The following is a 21,867-nucleotide window of genomic DNA, read 5'->3' on the forward strand; positions in this document are numbered from 1 at the left end:
GCCAGTACAGTCTCTGGGGTCCGAATGGGGGAAACCGAGAGCGGAGGAAAAGAAATTCTCCCCAGCTTCTGCGTTTCTGTCCCGCGTTTACAAAGCTGATCTTTGTGAACTCCTTTTTTGCAGGGGATCAGGCAGGGGCATTTGGCAGAGACGCACGTTCTAACCGCAGCGAGATCTGACGAGAGTGGACGCCGGGCGTCTGGCTCTGAACTGGCACGGGCCTCCGAACGGGCAACCGGAAACGTCCGGTCTCTGGGAAGAGGTTCCGGGCGTCCCCGTTTTCCGGGTGAGACCAGGAGAGCCGCGCGCGCACCCAGGCCGAGACCGTGAGAGCCGGGTGTTTTGCACGCGGCTTGAAAAGAACGGGCGAAACGCCGCGGGAAGTAGCCGCCCCCCCCCCCCCCCCCCCCCCCCCACCAATGCCCCGAGCAGGTGAGGTTTCAATGGAGAGGCCGTGGAAGTGCGGGGACTGCGGCAAGGGCTTTAATTACCCGTCGCTGCTGAGGAACCACCGGCGCATCCACGGCAAACCCGCGGCCGGCGACAAGCCCTGGAAGTGCGGGGACTGCAGCAAGGGGTTCAGCTACCCGTCCCTGCTGCGGAACCACCGGCGCGTCCACGCCCCACCCCGGGACAAGCCCTGGCGGTGCGAGGACTGCGGCAAGGCCTTTGGCCACAGCTACCGGCTGGACAACCACCGGCGCCTCCACGCCGGGCCCGGGGAGAAGCCGTGGAAGTGCGGCGACTGCGGCAAGGGCTTTGAGTACCCGTCCTGGCTGGAGATTCACCGGCGGGTGCACGGTGGGCCCGGGGCGGCGGACAAGCCCTGGAAGTGCGCCGACTGCGGCAAAGGCTTCAACTACCCGTGCCGGCTGGAGAGCCACCGGCGGGTCCACGCCGCGGCCAGTGCCAAGGAGAAGCGCTGGAAGTGCCAGGACTGCGGCAAGACCTTCAGCTACCCGTCTCTGCTGGAGCACCACCGGCGGGTCCACGCCGCGCCCGGCGCTCGGGAGAAACCATGGAAGTGCCAGGACTGCGGCAAGACCTTCTGCTACCCGTCGCTGCTGGACACCCACCGGCGGGTTCACACCGGGGAGAAGCCCTTCACCTGCTCGCTGTGCGGCAAGGGCTTCACCATGTCGACGTGCCTGCTCTCCCACCAGCGGACACACACCGAGGAGAGGCCCTTCAGCTGCCCCGCGTGCGGCAAGTGGTTCCGCTCCTCCTCCGACCTCAACGTCCACCGCCGGGTCCACACCGGCGAGCGGCCGTTCACCTGCCCGGCGTGCGGCAAGGGCTTCTCCTGGTCGTCCAGCCTGCGCTCCCACCTGCAGGCCCACGCCGAGAAGCGGCTGGCCTGCGGCCGCTGTGGCAAGAAGTTCCGGCACGCGGCCAGCCTGGCCGAGCACCAGCGGGCGCACTCCGGCGAGCGGCCCTTCGCCTGCCCCGTCTGCGGCAAGGGCTTCACCGGGCCCGCCAGCCTCCAGCGGCACCAGCGCATCCACACCGAGGAGCGGCCCTTCGGCTGCGCCGCCTGCGGCAAGCGGTTCCGCCAGGCCTCCGACCTGACGGCCCACCGGCGGGTCCACACTGGCGAGCGGCCCTTCGGCTGCCCGGCCTGCGGCAAACGCTTCACCAAGTCCTTCAGCCTGCTGCGGCACCGGCGGGTCCATACCGGTGAGCGGCCCTTCGCCTGCCCCGACTGCGGGGCGGGCTTCACCCAGCTCGCCAACCTGCGGGCGCACCAGCGACACTGCAAACGCCCACTGCCGGCAGATTACCCGGCTTCCAGCGGGAAGTAGCCGTCTCCCTCCCGCTGGTGGGTAACCCCTCCACCGTCGCGTTCATTATTATCATTAAGCAGAGATTGACCTCCCCCCTCCATCCCAAGAACTAAAAACTGAAGCACCCTATAGTCTGGAAAAGGACATTGAGAAGGGGGTGTAACCTGCTTTTCAGCAACTTCTAGCGGTTCAATAAAATAAGTCCCCGACACGTTAAAACTGACAAGTAACACCTTATTTATCTAACTCTCACGGTGAACAAATTAACTAAACGATAAACAAACCGAATGAATCTCTCTTAACTATTAACTATCCCCGAACAAAGAAAGAGTCTAATGGTATGCTTTTCCAATAAATTCATGTCCCGCTTATATTGAAAAAAAAATACTAGAATTTTATCTCTTGAAATTCCAGCCAGGTTGTCTCTCTTCAGGAACGTTCTGTGCCTTCCCTGTCGATTATTCTGTCAGGAATACTAACTCGTTGTGCTGTTGGTATTGTTGCTATTGAGATGGTGCTTTCTGTAAGATAGAGAGGAGGCTGTGAGAGCCAGCGATTCTCCCCCTCTCCCCCTCTCCCCCTCTCCCCCTCTTCCCCCTCTCCCTAGAGAGAGAGAGAGCTGAGGGCCATTAGCTCTGGGGATGGCAGCTGGCTCTCGGCCCTTGGTCCAAATAGCCCCTTCTTTGTCCACCCCCAATGACCTATCGATATTTCTTCCAATACGATTGGCACTGTGTTGTCAAAACCATCAGATTTAAATTGAATTGGTGTTTGGTATTGAAGTGCCCGGTTCAAATTGATTGGCTAAATTCAGGGGGCTGTTGTCTGCTGCTTGGTCTGCTAACTGTCTGGCCTTTCAATTCAAATGCGCATTTGCATTTTAAATCTCTAAGCACAGGAAAAGCACATGATCTTTTATAGGGACCACGCAATGCTTCCCTCCGCCACCGCCAGCATTTTACAAACACCAAATTCTAATCTCCTGCCTCCCGCTCCACAAGTATCGTACCCAACTGCGCAGCAATATCACTCGCGACTCCTCACATGCGTGTTTTTTTTTTAAGAAGGCCCAGTTCCCTCTGGGCGCCCGCCTGCAAATTCATGTCGCATCCGAGGGGGGAAAAAACCTGCGTCAGCTTGGGAAGGCCTGGGTGGGGGAACAGAATTCCGGGCCAGCCGCCGCAGCCTCTCCTCTGCGGTATTCTCTCGGTTGGAAGTCGGCCCCGATGCGTCCGAAAGCAAAAGAGGACATTGCGACGATTCGGCCAACTCCGCGCTGCTGTGATGGCTTTCATCGGGCCTTGTCAAAAACACAGCGAGCGTTTTCTTTTGAACCAACCAGCACCCGTGGGGACCAGGGATGTGCCAGTTGGTTCAATATTCTGGCTAACCAAGAGGGAACATGTGACCGCAGTAAAACTTTGAGACGTTGTCACTCTGTACCTGTCCGTCGACCTACCTGTCATCTTCTGTTTCGTTGTAATTGAACCTGAAGTAGGCCGTTGAGCCTGCTCCATCTATCATTAATTAAGATCATGGCTGATCTATTTATTGGCTCAGCTCCTCCATCCTTGCGTTACCCCCACAATCCTTAATTCCCCTACCGTGCAAAAACCCAGCCAACTGTGTCTTGAATATATTGAATGAAGCTGCCTCTACTCCTTCCTTGGCAGAGAATTCCATCGATTCACTGCTCCTCTGGGAAAAGCCTCCTCATCCTTGTCCTAAATCTACACCCCCCTCTCCCCCCCCCCGTCCATCTTGAGGCCGTGCCCCCTCGTCCCAGTCTCACCCACCAGCAGAAAAAAAGACCCGCCTGCCTCTATTTTAATCGATGCCCTTGCATAATTTTATATGTTTCTTTACGATCCTCTCTCTCTCTCTCTCTCTCTCTCTCTCTCTCTCTCATTCTTCTAAATTCTAGCGAGTACGGTGCCAGGCTGCTCAACCTCTCCTTTTAGGTGGCACGTTGGCTCAGCAGTTAGCACTGCTGCCTCACAGCGCCAGAGACCCAGGTTCAATTCCCACGTCAGGCAACTGTCTGCGTGGAGTTTGCACATTCTCCCCGTATCTGCGTGGGTTTACTCCAAGCGCTCCGGTTTCCTCCCACAGTCCAAAGATGTGCAGGTTAGGCCATGCTAAAATTGCCCGTAGTGTTAGGTGAAGGGGTAAATGTAGGGGAATGGGTCTGGGTGGGTTGCTCTTGGGAGGGTCGGTGTGGACTCGCTGGACCGAAGGGCCTGTTTCCACACTGTAAGTAGTCTAATTAGATGTAATCTAATCTAATAGGGTAACCCCCTCACCTCTGAAATCAACCTGGTGGACCTCACTCTGCACCACCTCCAAAGCCAGTATATCCTCCCTCAAGTAAGGAGACCAGAACTGCACACAATACTCCAGGTGCCACCTCACTGACACCTGGTACAATTGTAACAGACTCTCCCCGCTCTTAAATTCAATCCCTCTAGCAATGAAAGCCAATATTCTGTTTGCCTTCCTGATTGCCTGCTGCACCTGCAAAAGAACAGGCGATTCGTGTCGGAGCAGCCCTAACCCCCTCATGCTGCCGGCCTTCACCATTTAATTATTACCCTGACCGACAATTTTTAGTGGATAACCTCACATTTACCAACATCGTACTCCATCTGCCACTCACTTAACCCCTATAAATTGCTCTGCAGACCCTCCACATCCTCTGCACGGCTTGCCTTTCCACTCAATTTAGTGCCATCGGCAAACTTGGATGCATTACCCTGGGTCTCCTCTTCCAGATCATTTGTAAATGTCATGAATGGGTCCAACACTGACCCCTGCAACACCCCCAACTTGCCACTGATCTCCAACCAGAGAAACACCCATTTATCCCCACTCTCTGCTTCCTATTGGTTAACCAGTCCTCTATCCATGTTGGTCGATTCCCTGCAACTCCATGCATTCCCATGGATGAGTCTTTTATGCAGCACCTTATGGAACCCCTTTAGACAGATTATGAATGCAAACTAGCACAGAATATGAAAACAGGTAGGAAAAGTTTTTATAAATATATAAAATTGTAAAGGGTGGCTTCCATCCAGATGTCTCACTGTTTCTTCTTTAACAACAGCCTCCAGCATTTTCCCAACTACAGATGTTAAGCTAACAGGCCGATAGTTACCTACCTTTTGCCTCCACCCTTTTTTTAAATTAGCAGTGTGTCTTCCATTCTGGTGTGACCTGTCCGGAGTCCAGTGAATTTTAGTAAATTACCACTAAGGTATCTCTATAATTTCCGCCACATCTTTCAGCACCCTGCAATGCATTCCATCAGGAGCAGGGGACTTGTCTACCTTTAGACCCTCTGGTTTGCTCAACACTACCCCTTTGGTGATAACAATTGAATTCAAGTCCTCAACTCATATCCTAAACATCATTCTTTGGCATGTTAGACACATCTTCCACTATAAAGACTGACACAAAATAGGTATCCAAGGCCTCGGCCATTTCAGCATGACTCAATATCAATTCCCCTTTCTCATCCTGCAAGAGACGTATGTCCACTTTAGCCACCTTTTTCCATTTTATATATTTATAAAAAACGTTTCCTACCTGCTTTCATATTCTGTGCGAGTTTGCATTCATAATCTATCTTTGTTTATTGCTTGGTTCATGGTTCTTTGTTGCTTTTTCAAGTTTTCCCCATCTTCCTGTATTCCACTCGTCATGGCTACTTTGTAAGCCTGAGCTTTTAATTGGATGTCTTCCTTTATTTTAGGCTGGCTCTTCCTACCCTTGCTCTCCTTGTTTTTGACCGGAACATACTTTCCTTGAGCACTGTGAGAAGTCCTCATTGAAAGTCCTCCACTGTTCCTCAACCGTTCCATCATAAAACCTGTGATCCCAGTCTGATTTGGCCAACACCTTCCTCATCCCATTATCGTCTCCCTTGTTTAAGCACTACACCCTGGTTTTCGATGATCCTATTTCCCCCTCCATTTGTATCCAAAATTCGATCATACTGTGACAGCTCTTTTCGAGAGCATCCTTAACTGCAAGATCATTAATTTTGCCTGTCTCATTACACAGGATCAGATCTATGGTTGCATGCTCCCTTGTAGGTTTCAGTGACACGCTGTCCAAGAAAGTTATCATGGATGAGTTCTATCAGTTCCTCCTCAAGACTGCCTCTACTGACTTGATTCGGCCAATCAACGTACACGTAAAAACCCCCATGATTACTCCTGTTCTGTTCTTACATTCGTCAGATATTTCTTGATTGATCACTATTGTAACGTTATTATTGTGTGGCCGATGGACTACTCCCACCAGTGACTTACTATTCCTGATCTCCATCCAAATGGATTCAACATTTTGCTCCTTGGATCCTATATCATTTCTCCCTATCGCTCTCGTCCTTAATGTAGAGTGTGACCCCACCTCCCTTTCCTTGCTGCCTATCGCTCCTAATTACCTGAAATCCTTGGCTATTGAATTCCCAGTCAACACCACCCTGCAACCGCGTTTCTGTAATGGCAATGAAATCCTCGTCCTTTGCACTGACGTGCACGAGTTGTTTCAAATACTACGGGCATTCCCTTAAAGTGTCCTGACACTTATTGTCCCTTTCATCTCACAATCTCCCTGTCCTTTGCATATGATTCTTTTGGCCAATTTTACTTTTATCTTCGCTGACTTTTTTGCTCTGGTCTCTGCGTCGCTTCCTTCTGCCTGGACTCTCATCCTCTTTCCATTTTAGTCGATGCTTCCTCTCAGTCTCTCTGCTCCATGCATCTACCTTTCCACCACGTGCTGCGTCTTCTGAACTGACGCTCCGGTTCCCACCCCGCCCCCCCCGCCAACCTAGTTTAAAGCTTTCCCCAACAGCTTTAGCAGACCTGTCCGCAAGGATATTGAGTTCGGGTGTATCCCGTTCCTTTAGTACAGGTCATAACCTTCTCCAGAAGAGAAGGCAACGATCCACAAATCTGAAACCCTGCTCCTGCATCAACTCTTCAGCCATGTATCTGCCATATCTTTCTACTGTTGCCCTCACCAGCGTATGGCACAAGCAGCAACCCAGCGATTACTACCCTTGATGTCCTTTATAACTTCTTTCCGAATTCCCTAAATTCACTTCTCATTAACTCAGTCCTGTACCTCGCTATGTCATTGGTGCAGACGTGTACCACGACTTCTGGCTGTTGGCCCTCCCCTTTAAGAATGCTATAGACTCGATCCAAGGCATCCCTGACCCTGGCAGCTGGGAGGCAACATACCATCTGGGAGTCTCGTTCTGGTCCACAGAGCCTCCTATCACTTCCCCTAACCAATGAATCCCGTACAACTACTATTCTCCTCTTCTCCCCCGCTTCCCTTCTAAGCCAGACTCAATGCCAGAGACCTGGCCGCTACGGCTTTCCCCTGGGAGACTGCCCCCTTCCCTCACAGCCAACAGTATCCAAAATGGTATACTGGTTATTAAGGTCACTGGGGATCCCTGCACTGACTACCTATTCCCTTTCCCTCTCTTGACCGCCACCCTTCATCTTGTAACCTAGGTGTGACTACCTTCCCGTAACTCCTGTCTATCAATCCCTCGGCCTCCCGAATGGTCCAGGGTTCATCCAGCTCCAGTTCCCTCATGCAGTCTCTGTGTGGGGCTGGGTGCACTGCTCGCAGGTCAACGTCAGCAGGGACACTGACCTCCCACATCCTGCAACTGCTCGATCGTCCATCCCTATTGCTCTTAAAAGAGAAAAGAAAACGCGTACTTGTGTCTCACCGTAGCCAGTCCCCCTCACCAAAGTCTCCCAGCGCAACGCCTCGGCACTTGTTCCTCACGCTGCGCTACCCCTCAGCATGGCCACTCCCAAGATGACCATCTTTCCCGTCTTCCTCAAACGTTCATAACAGAACCTCTGAGAACTGAACTCATCCAAAGGAACGTCAAGATGCAGGGTTGTGGCTCCAGCATTGCATTTCTCATCTCTCGAGCCAGGAAGTCGTCAGTTCTGTTCTGAAGTTGAAAGCGTGTACTGTACCTTTAAGCGAGAGTGAAAGTTGTTGGCAATGAGACTTTGCAGGCACCTGTCATGTGACAATTGAAAATATGTCAAACGTTTGGCTGCCATCTTCCCGACATTTAGAATTTAAGCAATCAGTTTAAACTCTGCTCCAGGACACTAAAACCCAATCGCATTTGAATTTTACTGTTTTGACCACATTGAACCAATAAGACGATCGATGTTCGGGGTATAAATACACCGGCGTGGCCCGGGTGTCCTTGGAGAAGGAGCACGCGGGTGTCCACTGACACCCTGGAGTTGTGACTGGCCACTTGAGTGTTTCCTTCCCTTCTGGAGAGATTGGACCATTCCTGTGACCGTGCGAGGACTGTTCCTGTTGCTGCTTGGGGCCTGCCTCCCTGCTGCTGCCTGGGACTTTGGAGAGGCCTGCCTCTGCTGCTGCTGCCTGAGGCCTGCCTCTGCCTTTGCTGCCTGGGACTCGCCTTGGGGCCCCTCCCCAGGACCTCCACCACCACCACTGCTGCTGCTGTGGCCTGAGGAGAGGCCTGCCTCTACTGCTGCTGCTGCCCGGGGCCTGCCTCCGCCTTTGCTGCCTGGGACTCGCCTTGGGGCCCCTCCCCAGGACCTCCACCACCACCACTGCTGCTGCTGTGGCCTGAGGAAAGGCCTGCCTCTACTGCTGCTGCTGCCCGGGGCCTGCCTCCGCCTTTGCTGCCTGGGACTCGCCTTGGGGCCCCTCCCCAGGACCTCCACCACCACCACTGCTGCTGCTGTGGCCTGAGGAGAGGCCTGCCTCTACTGCTGCTGCCCGGGGCCTGCCTCCGCCTTTGCTGCCTGGGACTTGCCTTGGGGCCCCTCCCCAGGACCTCCACCACCACCGCTGCTGCTGTTGCCTGAGGCCTACCTCCACCACTGCTGCCTTGGGCTCGGTTTTGGGGCTGCCTGGGACTTCCCTTGGGGACCCTCCCCAACAGGCCTGCCCCCCCCACTGCTGTGACTGGAGGAACTGCCTGGGACTTGCCGGAGGCCTGCCTCCACTGCTGCTGCCTGGGACTTGCCTTGGGGGCCTTCCCCAACAGGCCTGCCCCCCACCACAGCTGCAACCGAGGAACTGCCCAGGACTTGCCGGAGGCCTGCCTTCCACCACTGCTGTTGCCTGAGGCCTGCCTCTACATCTGCTGCCTGGGACTTGATTTTGGGGCTGCCTGGGACTTGCCTTGGGGACCCTCCCTAACAGGTCTGCCCCACACCGCTGCGACCGAGGGCCTACCTGGGACTCGCCTGAGGCCTGCCTCCACCGCTGTTGTCACCTGAGGCAGGTCTCCACCGTCGCTGCCTGGGACCCTCCCTGCGACCTCCACCACTGCCGCTGCCAGAGGACCGACTCCACCACCGGCAGCAGAGGATGGCGAGCCCGAAGGTCGCGGGGCCCAGCCGCACCTACGCCGGGGTAGCCGCTGCCTTAGGCTCGGCTGGCCCAGCCCCGGCTGCGAACCACACCCCCTTCAGGCACCTGACCAAACGCCTGGGGGTCAAGGCCTATCCCCACCCCAATATGAGCATCGAGGCCTGCAGCAAGGCTATGGCTAGTGTGGTCGGCCCACTGGCCATAGTCGCTGCGGCCCGGATGTACGGGAAGGCCGTATTTTTCCTAAAGACCGAGCAGGCGGTCCACCTGGCCGTGGAGAGGGGGCTCGCTGTGGGCGGGACGCATTTGCCCGTCGACCCTCTGGAGGTCACGGCCCAGAGGGTCGTGATCTCCAACGTCCCGCCCTTTATTGCCAGCGAGCTCCTTCTCCCCCACCTCACCACCTTGGGGGAGATCCGGTCAGGGATCCAGCCGCTCCTGCTCGGTCTGAGGGACCCCGCCCTCCGGCACATCTACTCCTTCCGTCGCCAGGTGTTTATTTGCCTGGCCCGGGAGGAGGTCACGGAGGGCTCCTTTACCCTCCTCCACGAGGGCGCGGCCTACCGCGCCTTCTGGACGGCGGACGGCGTGCGGTGCCACCTGTGCCGCGAGGTGGGGCACATTAGAAGAAACTGCCCCACCCAGAAGGCCGCCCAGCCCTCGCCAACGGCTGACGGTGGTGCCGCCGCGCCCACTCCCCCTCCCCCAAAGTCAACACCACAGGCCCCGGCACCGGAGCCTGAGCCGGAGGCTTCCGATCCTCCAGCCTCCGGCAGGGAGGGGGGTGAGCGTCCAGCCGGCCGGAAGGCGCTCAGGAAGGCGCGACGCGTCAGGCCCGCCCACGGGGAGACCACCCTATCCCCATCCCCGACACCCAGCCCACGACCTGCCCCGCCCCGGCACGACGATGCCCCTGCGGCCGTGCCAGCGTCGCCCCGGCGCGGGAACCCTGACCCCCAAACCCCCGGACCCGTACCCGACCCTGACCCCACGTCTACCCCCTGCCCCGATGGAGAAACCCCTGGGGCTGCGACGCCTGCCCCAGGCCCTGCAACACCAGGCCCCGGGGACCCCGAGCCCGAGCCCGAGCCCTGCCCCGCCCAGCCACACCCTGGCACTAACCTGGGGGGGACCACCGCTGCCCAATCTCCTGCAGCCACCGTGTCTCCGGGCCCCGGAGAGGGAACTGGGCCCCTGCCCCGCCCGCCGTCACCTGATAAACCAGGGGCGGGGCAGGAAGTGACACGGCTGACCCTCCCCACCCTGGCCACGCCCCCTGCCTTCCCCCAGCCAATCGTATTCCGGGAAAGGCTGGGGGGAGGGGCCTCAGGCCCCATGACCACCAAGGCGGGCGGGGAGGGAAAGGCCCACAAATCCCCCCCTGTCTCTCTGGGGAAGAGGGGCTGGCCCTTGGAGGGGAGAGACAGTCCTGCAGCGCGCCGGCGGCGCTGCCCCTCTCCAGGGGACGGGCCCACGGGACCCCCCAACGATCCCGCACCGCGGCCTGGCCTGCCCAACAACAACGACGACGAGGGCCGCGGTGCGGGCGTCGACAAAGGACCCTTTACTGGGTCGCCGAGCGGCGGAGGGGAGGTAGGTGTTATCCCCGCTCCTCCCTCCCAGACTGTTTTTCCGGGAGCCTTGGCCCTGGGGGACGACCTTTTCCTGGGGGATGACCTTTTCCCCGAGGAGCCAGGCGTCCCGGTGTCGGGAGGAGAGCGGGGCCCCGAGCCTCCGCCGCCCGACGACCCGAACTCGGGGCGTTCCGGGACGGGGTGCGCCGAGGAAGGTACCGCCGGTGACCCTGGGGGTGGGGTCGCCGGGGGTTCGAGGCCTGTTGGCGGCGCCGGACCAGCCCCCATCCTCTCGGTGGGGGAGGGGTCGGCGACCGAGGGCGACCTCCCGGAGGAGGGTTCGGGATCGGTGGCGGACACCGGGGACGACGCGGACTCCGTCTGCAGTGACGTTTTTGAGTCCCAGGTGCCCCCCGCCGATCTCCCCCTCATCCCCCTCGAGGAACTCCGGAAATTTGTCGAGGAAACTCGAGGTCGCCGGGATAGAGCCCAACTGGCGCTCGACCGCTGGAGCTCTTTTGAGAAAGTTTATTGGTCGGCCCACGCTGCTCGCCAGGCGCCTGGGCTCGACGTCAACGAGCGAAAGCGAGTCAGGAACTTCCTGGGGGCACTCCTGGTGAGGGCGAGGGACTCCTGTGCCCCTCCCTCGTCCTCCCAGTAATTGTACTTGTTTTTTAACTGTACTGGTGGTGGTAGCACAACGCTTCCGACATGGAGACTACTATAGCCAGCCTCAACATCAACGGCAGCAGGGAGTCACAGCGCAGATTCCAGACCCTCTCGGTCCTTCGGGACGGGAGGTTTGCGGTGTGCTTCCTGCAAGAAACCCACACTACCCCGGGAGACGAAGCCACCTGGCTCCTGGAGTGGCGAGGGGGGGTCTACATGAGTCACCTCACCCGCAGATCTGGCGGGGTGGCTATCCTGTTGGCCCCGCATTTTCAGCCCGAGATCTTGGGGGTCAGGGAGCCGGTGCCAGGCCGTTTGCTTCACCTGACGGTTCGGCTGGGGGGCGCGGTGCTTCACTTGGTGAACGTATACGCTCCCCTGGCCGGGCCGAGGCAAGCGAGCTTCTTCGAAGAACTGTCCGCTCATCTGGCTTCCATCGACGAGAACCAGTGCGTCGTCCTCGGGGGAGATTTTAACTGCGTCCTCGAGGGCAGGGACCACGGCGGTACCCGCACTGGCTGCGCGTCGGGGAAGAGGTTGGGGGACTTGGTCAAGTCCTTCGACCTGGTGGACGTCTGGCGGACTCTCCATCCCGACTCCATCGCCTTCACCTTCGTGAGGCCTGGGGTCGGAGCGTCCAGAATCGACCGCCTGTACGTTTCGCGGGCGTACGCCTCCTGTTTTCCGAAGGCCTCCACGCGGCAGGTGTCGTGCACGGACCATCACCTGGTGTGGGCGGAACTCCTTCCGTTCGGCGCCAGGCTCGGCTCCGCGTACTGGCACTTTAACAACCTGCTGCTGGAGGACGAGCGGTTCCGGGACTCGTTTCGTCGTTTCTGGGCCGGCTGGAGAAGGAAGCGGGGAAGCTTCCCCTCCCTGAGGCTATGGTGGGACGTGGGCAAGGCTCACGTCCGCGTCTTCTGTCAGGAGTACGCGAGGGGGTCGACCAAGAGGCGGAAATCCAGGATCGCGGAGTTGGAGAGGGAGATGCTCGACCTGGAGTCACGCCTCGGTCAGCCCGACGCGGACCCGGCCCTGCGCGGGGTGTACGAAGAGAAGAAGGCCGCGCTCCGGGACCTGCAGCTCGTCGGGGCTCGGGGCGCGTACGTGAGGTCGCGGATCCAGCTCCTGCAGGACCTGGACCGCGGCTCCCCCTTCTTCTACTCGCTGGAAAAAAGGCGCGGCACCCGTCAGCAGCTCCTTGTGCTGCTGGCCGACGACGGGTCCCTCGTCTCGGATCCGGAGGGCGTCAGGGCCCACGTCCGAAACTATTACACGGCTCTGTTCTCTCCGGATCCGTCCAGCGAGGACGCTCGCAGAGTTCTGTGGGAGGACCTGCCGCAGCTCAGCCCGGAGGACGCCGGAAGGCTCGACGCTCCCGTCACCTTAGAGGAGCTGACCGGCGCCCTCGACCGGCTCTCGAGGGGCAAAACCCCGGGGCTGGACGGGCTGACTGTGGAGTTCTTCAGGGCGTTCTGGGACGTCCTGGGGAACGACTACGCACAGGTCCTGGGGGAGTGTCTAAATGCCGGACAGCTGCCCCTTTCTTGGCGCAGGGCGGTCATCGTCCTGCTGCCGAAGAAGGGGGACCTTCGTTCTTTGAAGAACTGGCGTCCGGTCTCCCTCCTCAGCACGGACTACAAAATCTTCGCCAGGGTGTTGTCTTCTCGCCTGGCTTCCGTGCTGGCCCACATGATTCACCCGGACCAGTCCTACACGGTCCCGGGCCGGAGGATACACGACAACGTCCACCTGGTCCGGGACCTGATCCATTTCTGTCGACGGGCTGGTCTGCCGAGCGCCTTCCTGTCCCTCGACCAGGAGAAGGCGTTCGACAGGGTCGATCACGAGTACCTGCTCGGGACTCTGCGGGCGTTCGGGTTCGGGACGCGGTTCGTCGCCCGGATCCGACTTTTGTACGCCGCCGCAGAGTGTCTGGTTAAAGTTAACGGGTCCCTGACGGCGCCCCTTCGCTTCGGGAGAGGAGTGCGTCAAGGCTGCCCCCTGTCCGGCCAGCTGTATTCCCTGTGCGTGGAGCCTTTCCTGCGCCTCTTGCGGAGGAGGTTGTCGGGGCTGGTTCTGCGCGGCGCGGGCACGGGGGTGGTCCTTTCGGCCTACGCCGACGACGTGCTCCTCACTTTCACCGACCCGGCTGACCTGGGGAGGATGCGCGAGTGCCAGGCCGTGTACTCTGCGGCGTCTTCCGCCAGGATCAACTGGGCCAAGTGTTCCGGACTACTGGTCGGCCCGTGGCGGGTGGACTCTCTGCCGGAGGAGTTACGGGGGTTCAGCTGGAGTACCACCCATCTCCTCTACCTGGGGGTCTACCTCAGCCCGGCTGAGGAATCCTGGCCGGCCAACTGGCAGGAGCTGGAGGCCAAAGTCTCGGCTCGCCTAGGCCGCTGGACAGGACTGCTCCGAGTGCTATCTTACAGGAGTCGAGTGCTGGTCATAAACCAGCTGGTGGCCGCCATGCTGTGGTACCGGCTGGTCACTTTGGTCCCTCCTCCTGGCTTTGTCGCTGACATCCAGAGAACGTTGGTCGACTTCTTCTGGGACAAAAAGATGCACTGGGTCGCCGCGCAGGTTCTGAGTCTCCCTATCGAGGAGGGCGGTCAGTCGCTGGTGTGCGTCCGCACCCAGGTCGCGACGTTCCGCCTTCAGACCTTGCGGCGATACCTTTACGTCGAGCCTCCTCCTAGGTGGTGCGCCCTGGCGACGTATTTTTTCCGCCAGGTGCGTAACCTCAACTACGACACGCAGCTCCTGTTCGTCGACCGTGACGGTTTGGAGGTCGCCCTCAAGGTGCTGCCTGTCTTTTACCAGGACCTGATCACTGTCTGGAACATGGTCGAATCGCGTCGCGCCTACCCTCCGGCTGGAGTAGCGGCTGTCGTCAGGGAGCCGTTGCTCAGGAATCCGCACCTCCGTACTCGCGGGTTCGAGTGGCTGTCGGAGGGGAGGGCCGTGGCGGCGAGGGCGACCAGGGTCGGGGACGTGCTGGGTGCCGGGGGCCTGGGCTGGACGCTGCCGCAGGACATAGCTAGCAGGGCAGCGGTAGACGTCCGGTACGTGGCCACCGCCATCCGACGCCTTAAAACGGCGGTGCTCGGACCCGACGTAGTGCACCGGTTGGAGGACGCTCAGGTGTGCGGTGGGATCCCGTCCGCGCTCACCCCGGCCCGGACGGAATTTCACATTGGCCCCAGGGTCCCGTACTTCCCGCGGGAGCCTGTGCCCCACAACCTGAGCCGCCTCCGGAATTTTAATTTTGTCCCTTTCAGGGATATAAAAAGGAAGGCCCTGTATCGACTGCTGCTGCACACCGTCCACCTCTTCTCCCTCATCCACCGGCCGGACACGCCTTGGCGTGCCCATTTGCCACCGGGCGGTGGGGATCCCCAGTGGAGGGCTCTCTACGCGGGAGTCCTCCCCCTTTCTCTCGGGGATCTGGGGTGGAGGGTGCTGCACGCAGCAGTCCCCTGCAACCGCAGATTGCGGTGGTTCACGGACTCCCAGCCCAACTGCTTGTTCTGTGGCGCTGTGGAGTCCGTGGACCATGTATACATTGGGTGTGGGCGTCTGCACTCCCTTTTTGATTTTCTTAAAAACCTTCTCCTCTGTTTCTGGCTGCACTTCAGTCCCACGCTCCTGATCTTCGGGCACCCGGTACGGAGGAGGGAGGGCAGGTCCGAGGACCTCCTCGTGGGTCTGCTCCTGGGCCTGGCCAAACTGGCCATCAACAGGTCCAGGCAGCGGGCCGTGGAGGGGGTCGTTAGGGCCGACTGCCTGCCCCTCTTCCGGGGTTACGTTAGAGCCCGGGTGTCCTTGGAGAAGGAGCACGCGGTGTCCACCGACACCCTGGAGTCGTTCAGGGAGAGGTGGGCGCCGCAGGGAGTGGAGTGCGTCATTTCTCCCTCCAACTCTATTTTGATTTAGTCCCTACCCTCCCCTTCACTGTTTTGCTCACACAGCATTGCCCTGTGGTTTGAAGGGCAGTGCTTGTCACTGGCCACTCGGGTGTTTTTCATATCTTCCTGGTGGTGGAAATTGAATAAAGATTTGTGCACTTTGTGTCTTTCACTGTGTCGCACATCTACACACACGCACACACACCATGGGTGCTGGGGAATAAAAATAAGCACTACCGCACTTAGGCGGTAGTGTGGGGGAGAGGAAAAAAAAAAAAAAAAAAAAAAAAATTTACAGGGGATTTCTCAAAAAAAAAAAAAAAAAAAAAAAAAAAATAAATACTCCGGCGTGGCCCGGGTGTCCTTGGAGAAGGAGCACGCGGGTGTCCACTGACACCCTGGAGTTGTGACTGGCCACTTGTGTGAAAAAAAAAAAAAAACTAGGGTCTTCCTTCACTGTGTCTCACACCTGCACACACACGCCATGGGTGCTGGGGAAAAAATAAGCACTACCGCAGTTAGGCGGTAGTGTGAAAAAAAAAAAGAAAAAAAAAAAAAAAAAAAAAAATAAATACACCGGCGTTTTGAGAGTTAGCCAGAGAGAGCGGCAACCTGCCATCCAGAGAAAGGCTGCCACTCAAAACACTCTTGGTCAAAGGTACATTTTTCAGGTAAAACATCTTTGCAGCAAAAGACCAAAGCCGACCCAGGGAGATCTACAGCCAGAGAAGATCAACACTGGAAGGGACAGCCACTGTCTGGTTTTGGAAACTAAGTTGACGAAATTTTAATAGAGGCTTTCGTTGGAGCAGCATATTGTGGTAGAGTTGGGCGTAGCGAACAGACCTTTAAAAGATAGGAGGATTTGAGTTGTAAATAGTTGTTTAACGTTCACTTTCAGAGTTAAAGAACAAAATTGATTTTTTTTTTCTTTAAATAGTGGAATTTGGGGAGTTACCTGTTCCTCCTTTAGCGGATTACGAGGCGAAGTGAGCTTTTTCTGTGGTTTAACTAGCAGAAGGTTTCACTGCCGTGAACTATTAAGCGTCAGAACCAGGGATCTGGGGGTGATCCAAACCGCCTTAAAAAAGAAAAAAAAATCAACAAATTATCGATCGCAATCCCTTCAGCGGGGACCTAAATCGAGACAGTAGAATATTGCATCTGAAAGACAGTACAGTGCAGTGCTCCCTCTGCACCTCAACGGAAAGTCACCAAGTTTCCACGCCTAGGCTGTGGATTGGAACTGTCATGACCTGGCCGAGGGGTCCTGTTCACTCTGGGTTGGATGGAGTTGAGGCCTGTTCTCTCAGAGAGAACGTGTGAATTGGATTTTCGGCCGACACAATCAGCTATCTTTGTGCCCGCGTCCTTTCCCCGGCTGCCCTGCCCTTTTTTTGCTTTTGAAAGTCACTTGAAAAGTCCGGGATTTTGGACCAGTGTTTCAGAAGATGGGGCTTTTAGTTCAGCCCTACACCGTGAGGGTATTTCCCCGTCAGCAGTAGAAACAGCACGGGGTGTCCTCCCCACCGAACCTCTCGCTCAGCAAAACAATCGGCGAACGGGTGCCAAAGGAGCGTCACCGGCTGGAAACCACGGAGGGGGGGGGAGTAGGCTTCCTGAGGGAGCGAAAAGGCGCCACGTAAATGCAACACAAACAGCTCTGAACGTTGGGAGAGAGTGAGGACCGTGGCTGCTGGAGATCAGAGTCGGAAAATGTGGCACTGGAAAAGCACGGCCAGTCAGGTAGCGTCTGAAGGGGGCAGGAGAGTCGACGTTTCGGGCAGGAGCTCTTCATCAGGAATGGAGAGGGGGACCCAAGAGGAGTTGGGAATGTTATTGGCAGATGAAGGTGGGGAGGTGATGGTTGGCAGTCTGATAGTTCAGACAAATCAGATTTTGTTTGGGATTGGACATTGAATTGAAAGGTGCAGTTTAGGTTGTAAAGTTCCCAGCTTTAAAGCAGATTTAACAGAACGTCCTTTGAAAATCCAGGTGTATTTGGTTCATGAAAGAAACAACACAAACCAGACAGGCATGAGAGACATATAGACAAGAGAGAGAAACAGGCGGACGTACAGATAGAGACACACAGGGAAACAGACAGACAGATGGATAGAGACACAGGGAAACATAAGAGACAGAGAAACAGGCAGACAAATGGATGGAGACACAGGGAAACATAATAGACAGAGAAGCAGGCAGGCAGACAGACACAGGGAAACAGACAGAAACAGGCAGACAGACAGAGAAACAGACAGAAACAGGCAGACAGACAGGGAAACAGGCAGATAGGGAAACAGGCAGAAAGACAGGGAAACAGGCAGATAGACAGGGAAACAGGCAGATAGACAGGGAAACAGGCAGATAGACAGAGAAACAGGCAGACAGACAGGGAAACAGAGAAACAGGCAGATAGAGAAACAGGCAGACAGACAGATCGACACAGGGAAACATAATAGACAGAGAAACAGGCAGACAGAGAGACACAGAAACATAATAAACAGAGAAATAGGCAGACTGACACAGAGAAACAGGGAGATAGAGACATGGAAATATAATAGAGAAACAGGCAGGCAGATAGACACAGAGAGGTTTACAGACATGACAGATGTATAGACAGACATAGAAACATGCAGACAGGCAGATAGAGACAGACAAAAAGACAAGACATGGAGAGAGGCACAGAGAGATATATAGATAGATACAGATAGACACGAGAGACATATAGACAGAGAAACAGACAGACAGATATCCACAGAGAGACAGATAGACAAAGACAGAGATATATAGACAGAGAGACAGACAGATACAGAGACATGCACAGACAGACACAAAGAGAAAGACAGATAGACACAAGGGACAAGATATATACAAACAGACACATGTAAAGACAGACAAGCAGATATGAAGACAAACAAAAAAAAACAAGACATAGAGAGACAGATAGACACAAGAGACATACAGAGAGAGAAGTGGTCAGGTATGTAGATAAACATGAGAGATATGGCGAGAGACAGATGCACAGGCAGACAGAGAGACACATATATAGACAGACAAGGAGAGAGGCACAGAGAGACGCAGTGACAGACGCATGTGCAAGTAGACAGACAGGCAAATCTATAAATTTGATTTTTCTTCCTCGTCCCTGAATTTCCTCTCCCCTCATACACATTAGCCTCCTCTAGCACTTCCTTGGAGTTCTGTCCTTCTGGGAAGCGACCATTTGTCCCACCCCCACACCCAGCTCCTAATTATGAGGGATTAATTACAGCCATGAATTTCAGAATACCATTCATTGTCTTCTCCGCCTGACGATGTCCATCCCCCCCCCCCACCGAGGCCGACTTGAGAACTCTGCATCTCGGGCTAAGTTTCTGGCCGCTCCCCCCAGTGAGACCTTCCTGCGGACTGAAGCCCCCCACCGTCCTGAAAGCACGACTGAGCTTTCCCGCGAGTCCACAACAAACATTCCGGGGGCCAGCGTATCCCGCTAGCCGCGGGGAAGAGATCTGCCACCCGGCCGACCCACAGTCGGCCCTGCCAAAGCGGGAATTGGCCGAAAGGAAAACGTAACCCCCCAACACCCAGAATGCCTCAGCCGGGGCCAAGCGAAACCAGACGGCTCTCGCAGACAAGGGAACACACTTCCAAGCTCCTGCTAACGATGACAGGGCACCGCAGCTATCCCAAAGCCCCAAGAGCAGTTTCACAGACCAGTGATACCAAAGGACAGGTCAGAGAGGCACCATTCCACTTCAGAGAAGACCATTAGCACCCTATTGGACACATCAATTACCAGAACGCCCCTTTGCTTAGAGAATTAAGATGTTCCTCCCATAACTAATTTCCCAATGATGCATCATTGGAACAAGATTACTCCGCCTCCAGGTACATTGTACGTTCCCCCATTTCTTACTTGGACAGGATTGTCATATATATATATTAAAAAAACCTGGCTTCAGCCTCAGCTCGGGGGGAAGAGCGATTCCCCCACTAGCCCCGGGCAGACTGTCTGCACTGCTTCAGCTCAGGCAGTTTCCCCTTCTGCCGTACGAACGAACAAACCCGGCTCCTGAAGAAGGGCTCACGCCCGAACCGTCGATTCTCCTGCTCCTTGGATGCTGCCTGACCTGCTGCGCTTTCCCAGCAACACATTTTTCAGCCCTGATCTCCAGCATCTGCAGTCCGCACTTTCTCCTTAACAAACCCGTTAGGAAGCCCATGTCCCCCCCCCCCCCACCCCGGGATTGCCCGGTCAGGAAGCCCACCCCCTCCCACCCTGGGATTGCCCGGTCAGGAAGCCCACCCCCTCTCACCCCGGGATTGCCCGGTCAGGAAGCCACCCCCCACCCCCCCCCCCCCCACCCCGGGATTGCCCGGTCAGGAAGCCCACCCCCCTCTCACCCCGGGATTGCCCGGTCAGGAAGCCCACCCCACCCCCCCCCCCCCACCCCGGGATTGCCCGGTCAGGAAGCCCACCCCCTCTCACCCCGGGATTGCCCGGTCAGGAAGCCCCACCCCCTCTCACCCCGGGATTGCCCGGTCAGGAAGCCCACCCCACCCCCCCCCCACCCACCCCGGGATTGCCCGGTCAGGAAGCCCACCCCCTCTCACCCCGGGATTGCCCGGTCCAGGAAGCCCACCCCCTCTCACCCCGGGATTGCCCGGTCAGGAAGCCCACCCCCTCCCACCCCGGGATTGCCCGGTCAGGAAGCCCACCCCCTCCCACCCTGGGATTGCCCGGTCAGGAAGCCCACCCCCTCTCACCCCGGGATTGCCCGGTCAGGAAGCCCACCCCCCTCCCACCCCAGGATTGCCCGGTCAGGGAGCCCACACCCCCCCCACCCCGGGATTGCCCGGTCAGGAAGCCCACCCCACCCCCCCCCCCCACCCCAGGATTGCCCGTCAGGGAGCCCACACCCCCCCCACCCCGGGATTGCCCGGTCAGGAAGCCCACCCCACCCCGGATTGCCCGGTCAGGAAGCCCACGCTCCCCCCCCCCCCCCCCCCCCCCCCCCAGCAGCAACATTTGAAGAAGTGGACACTCAGAGTTTTCAGTTTGAAGCTGAGCGAGTGTCCGTAGAAACAAACAGGGATACCCCCATCAGGTACCAGAAGATCAAACGACACCGCACCAGTCAGACCCATAGAGGTCTCCGGGGTGGAAACCGGCCCTTCGGCCCCACTTTTCCGTGCCGCCCAGCGTCCGCGATTAATCTCGTTCCAGTCGCCTGCGTTTGGTCAGTCCCCCTCATTCCTGATGAAGGGCTCTGGCCCGGTTCTCCCGCTCCTCGGGATGCTGTGCTTTTTCCAGCACCACACTCACGACGCCGATCTCCAGCAGACCTCACCGTCTCCCAGTATCCCTTCATACCCATCCCGTCCATCATTCCTGACGGAACGCTTCTTCGATGACAAAAAACTGTACTCGCATCCTCCCCTACCCCTGGCACCTCACTTAGCGCTCTCTGTGTGAACAAATTGCCCAAATTAAGCCGACAATTTTAGTCTCCCCTACCGCAGGGAAAAGCTCTCTCTTATCTCTGCCTGTCATGATTTTATCTTGTAGGTCACCCCTCAGTCTTCTATGCTCAAAATGTCCCAACCTATTCATCCTGTCCTTCGAACTCAACTCTCCCAGTCCATCTTGGTAAATCTCTCCTGCACGCTTTCCAGTTTAATAATATCCTTTCTATAGCGGGGTGACCAGAACTGCAGGCAGGCCTCCAAATATGGCCTTCTCTGTCCAGAACTTCCCCGTTGCAAGAGTTGGAAGGATGTTGTGAAAGGGTTCCGGAAAGATTTACAAGGATGTTGGGAGGGTTTGAGCAACAGGGAGAGGCTGGACAGGCCGGGGCTGTTTTCCCCGGAGCGTCGGAGGATGAGGGGGGTGACCTGGTTTATAAAACCATGAGGGGGCACAGATAGGGGTAAATAGACAAGGTCTTCCCCCCCCCCCCCAAGGGGTGGGGGGGAGTCCAGAACTAGAGGGGAGTTGGTTTAGGGTGAGAGGGGAAAGGGAGCTGAGGGGTAACGTTCTCACCCAGAGGGGTGGTGCGTGTGTGGAATGAGCTGCCAGAGGAAGGGGGTGGAGGCTGGTACAATGACAGCATTGAAAAGGGGGATGGGGACAGGATAGGGAAGGGGTTGGAGGGTCATAGGCCAAGGGCTGGCAAACGGGGACTGGATTAGGTTAGGGATATCAGGGTCGGCACGGACGGGGACGGGCCGAAGGGTCTGTTTCCACGCTGGACAATCTCCTGTGACTCGATGTACTGTCACACAGCACGGAAACTCGTCTGAGCCGTCCCTAATCCCAAACTAAAAGCTAGTCCCACCTGCAACTCCCTCCAAACCTTGCCCTTATTCAAATGTCTTTTAAATGAAAAAAAAATTGCTTCCAATTTCTCCTCGCACCTTAAAAAACGTGTCCCCTTGGTTTTGAAATTCCAGACCCCCAACTAGGGAAAATACACCTGCCACTCACCTGACCGTTACCCCTCAGGATTTAATAAA

At 56.9% G+C, this 21,867-nt stretch overlaps 1 protein-coding gene across 1 annotated transcript; it reads left to right on the forward strand.

Annotated features, from left to right (window-relative positions):
* The first annotated feature begins 428 nt into the window (after positions 1–428).
* Positions 429–2,003, forward strand: LOC140460219 (uncharacterized). Its single transcript, XM_072554641.1, has one exon. It carries the CDS (start codon positions 444–446, stop codon positions 1,800–1,802), a length of 1,359 nt encoding a protein of 452 aa, XP_072410742.1. The 5' UTR covers positions 429–443; the 3' UTR covers positions 1,803–2,003.
* The last annotated feature ends 19,864 nt before the right edge of the window (positions 2,004–21,867 follow it).

This window comes from Chiloscyllium punctatum, chromosome 36 (genome assembly GCF_047496795.1).
Source record: "Chiloscyllium punctatum isolate Juve2018m chromosome 36, sChiPun1.3, whole genome shotgun sequence".
Taxonomy (NCBI): Eukaryota; Metazoa; Chordata; class Chondrichthyes; order Orectolobiformes; family Hemiscylliidae; genus Chiloscyllium; species Chiloscyllium punctatum.